This window comes from Sparus aurata, chromosome 3 (genome assembly GCF_900880675.1).
Source record: "Sparus aurata chromosome 3, fSpaAur1.1, whole genome shotgun sequence".
Classification (NCBI taxonomy): Eukaryota; Metazoa; Chordata; class Actinopteri; order Spariformes; family Sparidae; genus Sparus; species Sparus aurata.
Window position 1 is genome coordinate 13,585,351 of NC_044189.1, and position 11,130 is coordinate 13,596,480.

Sequence of the window (11,130 nt, forward strand, 5' to 3'; positions counted from 1 at the left end):
ATGTTCAGTCCTCTTGTAGCCACCAGTGTTTCTGATCCTGAAATATTACATCTGTAGTTCACTCAGTCAAAATTCCTTTTTGAAAAATGAGTTGTTTCCATCATTAGGACTCAATAATATATTCCATACATTTCAAATCATGTATGTCATTGGTTAACTAGCGAGGGCAGTGAATGAGGGATTGTCCTGACTCCTTATTTGACTGATGGCCTTTTTAAACGTCCCTTTTAAATGTGCAGAATCTTCCAGTTTTTGACAATTTTGCATTTGCATTTAGACGATATTCCTTCTAGGCGGATCACACAGCTAATGAAAATGGATCTTCCACTAACTTTCCTGTTTACATGCAGCAGTGCATACTCCAATTAACATCCCCTTACGTTTCTTTTATCACCTCAAATTACGTAAGTGTATTAAGTAATACAGTGTATTAAATGGTGGGTCTGGAGTCGCCTGTGCCATTTTGTGACACAGCCCTTCTCTTTCATTCATCAACCAGCTTCTTGAAAAGGTCAACGATGTGATATTTCAGCATATCCAAAAACCTGTATCAAGAGTCAAGATACCTAATTGTGATTGTACTGCTGTGCAAAACAACAACGTAACGGAAATAACACGACTCTCCCTTTTGTTAAGACAAAGGAAACAATAAAAAAAGAGCAATATTTAAAAAAAGAATAAGCGATTTAAGCAGCATATAGGCAGTAGCAGCTTAATGAAGTACTGCACTGGAGAAGGTGGGCTACCTGTGTTTTTCCCTCTGACCAGTATTGAGCGCTTTTCATTTATTTTTTTTTAATTTTTTTTATCAGGTGTGCATTTCTACCCTCACTTCCATGACACCACAAAGAGCCAAAAACTGGAAATGGAAGGCCCTTAAAAAGCCTAATTGGGATGCATATTCTGAATGCACTGTGTACAGTATATGCCAAATAGAAGCCAGATAATACTGGAATATCCCACATGTCCTTTTCAGAAAATGCTGCATTTGGATCAAGGCCTAATTGGGAGTATTCAATCAGAATTTCTCTGTTTCCATGACCCGTGTCAAACTTGAAATACTTTAATACTTTGATTAATAATGGAAAACTAGTGTGCATTTAAATATAGTCAGTGAGATCTCATGAATGCTAAAACTGAAAAGAGTAGACAGGGATTGACTCAACCATGTTGTACTTGCTTACAACATACGAGACGCCATTTTGGCCCTCATTAGTCATGAAGTCATTTGAAAGGCTCATCAAGAAGCAGCTCCAGATGGTTCAGAGCTCATTAGACTCTTTGTTTTTACTATAAGCAGAGAGGCGTTTGGAAAATGCCGCTTTAACCTTTCTTAAGTTTAGTCTCGGCAGGCTTTTATTGGCTTTATCATTTGTTTTTATAGAGAACAGTGCACTAAGGAGAGAGGGGGGGTTCACTGCTGTAACATTTGTTTGTTAATTATTTTCCGATTTTTCTCACATGCTGTTCTTATTTGGGGAGAGAGGAGGCAGCAGCGACATCGCAGGGGAGCAAAATAGCCTGCAATACGTGGGCGTTCTGTTTTCTCACCTGTACCATCTGCGGGAATCTTATGGAGGACAGGCGTATCCTGAAAACCACTGATGATGTTGAAATCACAAGCCTTATTACAGGGTCATGAGACAGAGTCTGGGTCCGCGGTCGAGGTGTTTTTACAGCAGGCTGGAGTGATGTATTTCTGCCCCTTGATGTGTCCAGATCAAAAGAAAACAGCCCAATTATTATCTGTGATTCCGGGGTCCAATTTGCAGAGAGCCACAGGTACACGGGAGTTCCGCCGTCGGGTACAGGGGGAAAAAAAAAAAATTACATTTTATGTAACAAGACCCGGCAGAGATGGTGTGTTTTAATGAGAGCAGAACATTGATGTCTTTCTTACACACGCATCTCATAACTAATCAGTCCTCAAAAGCTCCTCAGCGGCCTGGTTTGGAACCTGAGAAAGGCAGACATTTTTTTTTTTTTTTAAATGTCAGTATTGTGAGTGTAATAAATGAGATCATTTTCATTCAGCAGACCGTCCTCGCCAATGTCTACAGTGTGAACGAGTCAATTTGAGCCGCTCCCTTTAGGTCACACATTCAGACAACCACAAGCTAATTAGACAGGCTGGATTTCTCATTTTTCTTCCTCCCACTGCCAACCTGCTGTAGCGAGCATAAGTATTCAACTCTAGTCCTCTTCTTCTTCTGTTGCATCTATACCTACCTTTGTTTATTTCTTTTTTTATGTGGTTTAATGTAATGCGTCTTGCCTGTGTTTTTGAAACCCTTGTGAGAGATACGCATATGGAAATTACTGCACAGCATCAGCCAAAACTTATAAACAGACGGTTTATAGCATATGACAAAGATTATACTATGCATGGAACTATACAACTATACATTCAGCAGTCGATTACTATTAGCAACCTAGCCGTGAAATCAATTTGAAAATGGTCACAAAAGAGAAACGGCCAATAAGCTTTTTTCCCCTCCAATCTCATTATCCCCCTAAAATCTATTACCTTACTCTCTCAAGTCTTTAATGGCAGTGCGCTTGCACTACTTATATGTGTTTGTGTGTATGTGTGTGTTTGTGTGGAGTTTGTTTTTTTTTGTGTGCATATATGTGTATTCCCATGGACAATATGGAGTGAGCATGATGGAGTATTACAGAATGGGAAGGGATTGAGCTCAGTGTGCAATCACAAACATAATGTTGAAGTTGTACACACACACACACACACACTCACATACACTTTAAGGAGCCTAATCCCCTTTGTGAATCTGTCAGCCTTGTTGTTACAAACACAATAGGATTATTCCTGTGTGTGTGTGTGTGCGTGTGTGTGTGTGTGTGTGTGCGTGTATTTGAGTGTGTGTTAGCAACAGAAAGGGAAAGTGGCTGTGGATGTGTGATTGTGTAGCTCTCTGTGTGCCTTTGTGTGGTGCATGCATGTACAGTATTTGTGTGCGTGTGTGTGTGCGCACGCGCGCACGGGAGTGGTAGTAAAGGAATGTTCCGACAGTGCTCCTGTTTTCTCTCAAAGCAATTTGTTCTCTATTCTACTGCTCACTGTGTGTGTGTGTGTGTGTGTGTGTGTGTGTTCATGCACAATTGTGTGTGTGCTAGGCAGGTTGTGATTGGTCGAGTCCGTGGCTCTCATAAAGACGATGTCATGATGGAAATTAATGCAATATATCACAAACACGCACTCAGACACACGCGCAGGCACACTCACACGTACTAACAGCGAACACACACACACAGAGCCATACCTTTGCTTCCTGCCACGGGCCGCTCCTGTAAATAATACTGAAAATAGGAGAGGAGAGCAGGGGAATAAAGGAGAGGAAGGCTGGGGAAATAGAGGATGTATTTCCTGAAATAATGTACACAAAATTTTACAGAGAATCATGGTGACACAGTGGCACCTTTATATAGAATCAAAGACAGATCTGTCTAACCTTACGGCCCGACTGGATGTGAAAAAAAAAAAGAGGGGTCATGAATACTTGAAAACTCAGGGGAAGGAGCATAAAAGAAACAGACGGATTCAAACTTGCTCCGGGCTTTGTCAACAAAGAAGTAAAAGCAGTCAAGAATTCCGCCTTACGCAGCACGCCGAAAGCCAGTCGTCTTGAAGCAAGACTCTATTCCAGTTGGCAGTATATTTCTGTTCATAATGGATGATGAGCTATGGTAGCACGCCATTGTGGTTCACAGCAGGGGGAAGATGACCACTGGGTGTTTGAGGCTTATAACACTGCATGGTGACCACAGATATTGTCAAAGCTCCTGACTCCTGACGCTGGATTTGCAAGCTGCTACATGCACATTTACTCAATTTGCTTACAGTTAAAACAAACAAACAGACTAAAACAAATTAAAATTAAGGTTTAAACTAGCACCTAGTCCAAGAGGTGGCTGTTGGGTTGATATAAAAGATGCTAGCAAAGCAAAGCAGCACATAAAAATAAGCCCAGCAGAAATGTCAGAGGGGCCATTCTCGTTAGCGTGCTTTGGTCTAAACTAAAAACACAAATGTAAACTCAAGTTTTGAATACCATCAACTGAGCAGGAACCACTGTGAATACTGCTTCTCAGGTTGGCATCATGGCGATACATGCCAATTAGTGTCATCCCTGACAAGAAATCTCATCTCAGAGCCAAATGTTGCTACTAAGTCTTAAAAAAAATGGACCAACTTGATGCAATTTTTGTTACTTCTGGTAAAAAAAAAAGAAAAAAAAGCTGACCAATTGTTTTTATTCTATGAAGTTTTTACATTATTTTACATTTCCTCTGTATGTCAGTAATTGTGTATCAAGCGATATCTATGCACTGAATTAGCATGCTAATTAGGTGAAGTCACGATCCAAGGCTAAGGCAGACAACTTTCTTTTTCTTTGGGTAAAAAAGAAAAAAAAAAAAAAATTTAAAAAACAACCTCAAGACCAAGATTACTTTCATTGCCCGGCCAAACTGTGACTCACAGCCCCAAGCCCTCTGGATCCTGCTGCTGATGTAAATCTTTAAAAAATGAGTCATGAATATAAACTTTCATTTATTCAGTTCTTTTTCTAAGGAATTAAAGTTGTACTTTTTAGAAAACAGAAGTTAGTTCTTGGGCTACTGTTCTCTGTAGCAGATTAATACACATGTTGCATGCTTAGTATTTATGGCAGCACATCATGATATGTGTGGGATTAGTTTAATAAAATGTTCATGTTAATGAAGGAATGTTTCCAACAACAGTTGGATTTATTGATCCATGCTTTGACTGTCTTAGCACATCAAAGGAGGTCACTGGCACAGAGGAATAACGCTCAGATGTTAAATGTCTTCACAGAAATAGACAAGGAGAGTTGTGGGGACCCTGGGACCCCTCTCTATGGAATAAGAGAGGGGGACAGCTTCTCAAACGGAGGAATCTTGAGGTTTGAGTGCCAGTTTGGCTTTGAGCTGATTGGAGAGAAAACGATCTCCTGCCAAGACAACAATCAGTGGTCAGCAAACATCCCCATATGCATATGTAAGTATGAAAAGTAATTTCTAGGAACTAAAGATACAACTGCAGAGGTGTGTGTCCTCTGCTGTGACGTTGATAACTTTCAGTCAGACCTGTCACCATGGTGACAGTACAGAGTTTATTATGGCCTGGAGCGGATGATGACCGATGATTCTGTGGCGATGAATATTTAACAGAACATTTTCTCTCTCTGTTTCTCTTTTCCTCCCATCACTTTCCTAAATTTGAATTTCTCTCCACTTTCTGTCTGTCTGTCTGTCTGTCTGTCTGTCTCTGTCCTTTACTACTCTTCCTCCCACAGTCCCTTGCATGTCCAACTTCACAGCTCCCTCAGGAACGGTCCTCTCCCCAGATTACCCAGAGGGCTACGGGAACAACATGAACTGCGTCTGGCTTATCCAATCAGATCCGGGCTCCAGAATCCACTTGGCATTTAATGACTTCGACCTCGAGGCCCCCTATGATGCTCTGACGGTCAAAGATGGCGAGACGAACGACGCCCTCGTCATCGGGAGGTTCTCTGGCGCTGAGAGTCCTTCCCATCTCACATCCAATACCAACACGCTGCGGCTGGAGTTTCAGGCTGATCACTCCATGTCAGGACGAGGATTTAATATCACATACAGCAGTATGTCATTTTATTATATTCGATTTTCTTCCACTTTGCTATATAAATACAGAGGAATTACCAATTTCGATTGACATTATACCAGAATGACCAGAATCTGGGTTTAAACCATGAGTTTGATACATGGATATGGCAGGGAAAAGACAATCATTTATGGTCATACTTATTTTATTTGCTGCAGAATAATGCAGGAGAGGCTGGGGCATTGCTCTGTGCGCTGCTCTTGTGAAGCTATAAAACAACACTTCTAATATGACTGTATATGAATTTTATGCATGACTTTCAGCCTTGACTTGTTGCGACTGTATTAGACACGAGGTGGATTCATTCTGAAACACTGCATCCATCCACACTTGAAAACTTTCAGCTGTGTTCTTCTCAATTTTCATCACAATAATCATTTCAAAAGAGCAGGGACTATTTTTTATCCCCTCAAATATTGGATCTTAGTCTCCTTTTTAATTCCCTGAAAGTTGGATCTGACTGGAGGCTTCAACAGCACAAAGAGTTGCTCCGGAAAAGACAAACCAAGTTGATCCAAGAGGGGTCATGTGGCCGGTGCCGCAGCTAAGAATAGAGGTGTAGGTTGCAGAACAAAGACGAAAATAAGGCACAGGAGGTTTTAAAGGAACAATTTTTGGCTTGTTTGTTGTCGTACGCAGAGTCAAATGAGAAGATTGATATCATTTTTATCTCTGTGCGTCCGGTAAAGAGAGAGGTCCAGGCTGTGTTTAGCCCTGCTTAGCACAAAGACGAGAAGTGAGCAGAAGCCTAGTTCTGTCAGGAGTGAAACAGTACACCTTCCAAAAACTCCCACATTGCCTTTTTTTTTTTTTTTTTTTAAACATCACACCTTGTTTTCTTTAACCCATGTCAAATAGAAACCGGGAGTGTTTTAGGAGCAGTTAACATCTCAGAAGTTCTGTCTTCATCGTAAAGTTGTCAGCCGTGCAAACTTTTGCAACTGATCAAACCCCACGGGACTCTCTGATGTATTGACGACTAGCTTGCTAGATAACAGGATACAGCATGTACAGAAAAATAAGGTAGTCTGGCTTTTGTTGGAAGGAATATTTGTTCACATTTGATGCTGGCGACTGTTTGGCCCTGCCTGCAGTCTTTGAGCTAATTTAGGCTAAACACGTCTCTATACCAGACAAACAGAAATGGAAATTGATATTGATCTTCCCGTCTGACGGCCGGTTTGATGGCAAACAGACACATTTCCCAAAATGTTGAAGTGCTCTGTCCACATGATTCCTCACAGTGTGATTCCAGCTCACACTATTCTGTGTATTTCAGACATTTCATTTATTTATTTATTTTTTTTCATATTTCTGGGTCACTGCATTTGTCATTTTTTAATCTTTCCATCAGCTGATCACGGCGAATTGCTTCAGCCCGCAAAAACATGGGAATTTTTTTTTAGATGGACTTTACAGCCTTCAAATCTCATGAGCCAGACTGTGTCCCGAAGCAGATATGCTCACATGAGTTTTATCAGACGTTACATTGCTGCCATCCAAGCCAAATACACTGCAGCATGAAAAATTGGCATCTGAATAAAGATACAGCATATAGGCAGAGCGGGGATATGGAATAGACAGATTACAGGAGAAATGTGTAGACATTTTCTGAGCCAGGACTCAACACTCAAAGATGTCACGTTGCGGCCATATTTCTATAGAATTGGTTCTCGGAAATGTAATCAAAATCATGAGCAAAATGTAGCCTGTGAGGGCCCGTTAAGTACTGGTCTCATACTCCTTAATAGCATTCCTCCTGTATCTGTCTCTCTCTCTCTGTGAGCGTATGGTCTCCAATATCCTCCTCATCATATCTTTGTCTGCTTGTAACTTTTTTACTCCCAGCATTTGGCCATAATGAGTGCCCAGACCCTGGCATTCCCATCAACGCTCGTCGCTTTGGAGACAGTTTCCAGCTTGGCAGCTCCATCTCTGTGGTCTGTGAGGACGGTTTCATCAAAACCCAGGGAGCCGAGACCATCTCCTGTCAGTTAGAACGAGGGAAAGTCATGTGGAGTGGGCCTATTCCTAAATGTGAAGGTAAATATTGACTAGGCTGTTGATTACAGTATTAACTCTGGAACAATATGTCATCCAAGATATCATCATAACTGCAGCAGTGAGGCCCGGGAGGTGGGAAATTTATGCTGTCAGCTCATCACAAAAAATATATGGAGGTGGCAAGCTAACCTGAATACCCAGAGAAAGAATTAATAATACGATGTCACATGCTACTGGCTTACAGAGATACTCTGACTGTTTTTGTACTTAAAGATATAAAGCCTTTTCTCGAAATGTGAAGAATAAAAAAATGGTTCAGATGACTTTTAACCCTTTAGCTTTTAATGACGCTCACATGAATGTGTTGGATATAATTATGGTAATACTGTGTTTTAAAGTCACAAACTATGACTACTTCAATGAAGTGAGGTCTTCTTCTTAGTGATCTTTCTCTGTGTAATATTACCACATTCCTTTTACACTATGTTGTGATTATATGGCCATTTAGAAGTGTAACAGCTTGGTAAGGTGATGTGCAGCACATAGCATAATCAACACCTTGTATAAAGTTCGGAAAAATGAAACTGAATTTGCCCTGTTCATCTCAGGTGGAAGCAAAGGACTGAAACTGCACAAGCCTTGTTGCCGTAACAGAAGATGTAATTAACTTAAGATATTTCTAACACAGCCTCTGTTGATAACGCCGTGGTAAAAAGAAGCTTGCGTTAATTGGGCTCCAGGAAAAAAATATAGTCTCACAGATCCTTTGTGGCTAATTTGTATCTATAACTACTTGAAGGTAAAAATCCGCTCAATTGAATTCAGCAGGTACAGACCAGAACAAATTGACTTCAGACACAAAGTTAAACTTTAAATGAGATCAAATTTAAAAAGAAGACTGGAACAGAATGGCTTCTGGCGAATGTAACCTTGTGATCACAGTTAACATTCTGCTAAAATCTCTCATCAGGGTTTGGATGATGATTGGAAATGTGCTTGACTGTTCTTGTTCCTGTGATTTTAAATGTGTTGTTTTGCATTTTAATGCCATCCTTAAATCATGTGGAGTGCAGTTATATGTTTCTCTTTTAACAATGAAGGAGAATACCAGAGCTCGCAGTTCATCTGTATATTTTATGAACATGCTTGATCTAATGATGCGTAAGCGTGAACACCAGGGTCTGTTTCTGACCTGATTGTTTCATGTGAAGTTATTGTAAGAATATTGAGAGCTTTTCCTTATAGTGTGTTCAAAGCTTTCATATTAATGTTTTACATTAACAAAGGATCATGTTACTGGGTGTAATGTGGAAGAATTCTGTTGTTCTCATGGGGCTTGGAGTTTTAGCTTCTTTGAGCTCATTATTTTGGTTTTACAGGCTGCAGTGTTTCAACGTTATTTTCCAACAGTGACAGGCAGCAGTTTTCAGTGAAAAAAGCTCTGATGAACGCACTGGAGTCGGAGGAGACCAAATCTGAGCTAAAAGAGTTAATATTGTAGTTAGATTGATCAGGTTGCCAAAACAACACTTATGTCTACTTGATGTCTAAATGGGACACAGTTTGCTTTTATGTTTGCAGTATCACTGACAGTGTTATCTTTACAACTTCTTGCATTGCACTCAAGTGGCAGGAAAAAAAAGAATTTACTATAGGTTTAAACAAATGAAATAATTACAATGAAATCTTGTTGATAAGGTCTCCAGTAGAACTAAAGCTAGTCGTCCAAAGTGACTGTGAAATTATGGTTTGTTGTTGTTTGTTAGTGATATCAGACTTGTTGTTTATTGAATTCAATGCCTCATTAGCCAGACACCCAGACTTCCAGACATGAATTTAAACTGAATCAAACATATATTCACATTTTTTACGTGTACACGTCAGCTACTAATGGAGCTCATTCAGCAGCCGAAACTACATATTCCAATCTATAATCAGGTCTCGCTCACCCCCCATCAACATCACTTCACCTAAACTTCCCTTTGTATCCCCCCCCTCACTTCCCTCTTTGTGTCCTCTGTCCTCCTCCAGCCCCATGTGGAGGCCACTATTCAGCCCCAAATGGAGTGATTCTGTCTCCCGGGTGGCCTGGTTACTACAAAGATTCCCTCAGCTGCGAGTGGGTGATTGAATCAGAACCTGGACGCTCCATCAAAATCACTTTTGACAGGTGGGTGGCATAACTCTTTCATTCTGCATATTACAGAGTCTGTCAGAGCTCTGAATTGACAGAACTGTACAGATTCATTAGGGATCGCCATCAGTTACTTCTGACAAGCAAAACGATTTACAGGACTTAATGTTTATGGGTCCTCACAGAGAATTAATGATCTCCTAAATTTCATAGGCTGTATAATTAATATTGGAAGATGTATATTGATCAGGAAGCTGGTAATATTTTGGTTTATGATATGTGTTCCCTGAGCTGTGAAGTGGTGATAGAAGCAAGACTTCAGGAGGATACCCTGAAATCAGTTTTTCATTGGTTTGGCTTTCTGGTTCAACTTTATTTCATTGTAAAGTGCATTTAACAACATTGTCTCAACAACTTTAAGAGGGCTTGACAGACTGGACCTGTTAATTTTTTTTTTCACTGTTAACTCAATTAAACAAAATTGTACAAAAATATGATTTATGTGGCTGCGATCATCCAAAATCAATTGTAAAGGTCTATAATATAAAATTTGCCGTTTTTTTAGGAATAATTGATAGCCAGAGTCATTCAACCCTGTTCAACCCCTACTGTAATTTAAGCACCTTGAATAAATATACTGCAAGAAAACAGTCTTTGTGTTGCCTTGACAAACTCTCACTTACTAAATAATCTCACTTATTATCAGACAGATCCAGCTTTTCCCACTTTTGTACTGTTTGAGTGTTTTAAATTAATTAGCTTTGTGACGTTTTGACATTGTTGTCTCTCAGGTTCCAGACGGAGCTGGGCTACGACTTTCTGGAGATCCATGACGGGCCAAACCTCCTGTCTCCACTGGTTGGCTCCTTTAATGGCACCCAGGTTCCCCAGTTCCTGTTCAGCAGCAGCAACTTTCTTTATCTGCTGTTTACCACCGACAACAGCCGATCAAATGCTGGTTTCAAGTTATTGTATGAGAGTAAGTCAGCAGACAAAAAAACAGCATGTTTATGCATTCAGATTAGAGACACACTACTCATCGGCACTGTTAATGCTCTCACAATGCATATACCAATGTCCATATCGCCCTCTACTGTTGTGTATGTGTGTGTATTCACTTCACCCTGTTTGTACTCATGTATTGTTCATATTTGTATTTATCTTAGCATATTCTTATATACCCTTTACTAATATAGTTATTTATATATCTATATGTTTGTAGAAGTAGTACTACCAAAGTCCTTATAGACAATTCTCACCACTCAGCAGCCATCTTGGAAACCCCCCTGTCAGTCACTTGCAGTTA

General features: G+C 40.2%; 1 protein-coding gene across 9 annotated transcripts in view; it reads left to right on the forward strand.

Moving 5' to 3' along the window:
• The window catches only part of csmd3b (CUB and Sushi multiple domains 3b), a 376,450-nt gene that overhangs the window by 277,268 nt on the left and 88,052 nt on the right, over positions 1-11,130 (forward strand). For all 9 annotated transcript variants that reach the window (XM_030411810.1, XM_030411811.1, XM_030411812.1 and 6 more), the window contains 5 exons: positions 4,856-5,038; positions 5,337-5,663; positions 7,535-7,729; positions 9,722-9,860; positions 10,616-10,803. In XM_030411810.1, coding sequence (XP_030267670.1) covers positions 4,856-5,038; positions 5,337-5,663; positions 7,535-7,729; positions 9,722-9,860; positions 10,616-10,803 — 1,032 coding nt within the window. The remainder of the gene's footprint in view (positions 1-4,855; positions 5,039-5,336; positions 5,664-7,534; positions 7,730-9,721; positions 9,861-10,615; positions 10,804-11,130) is intronic.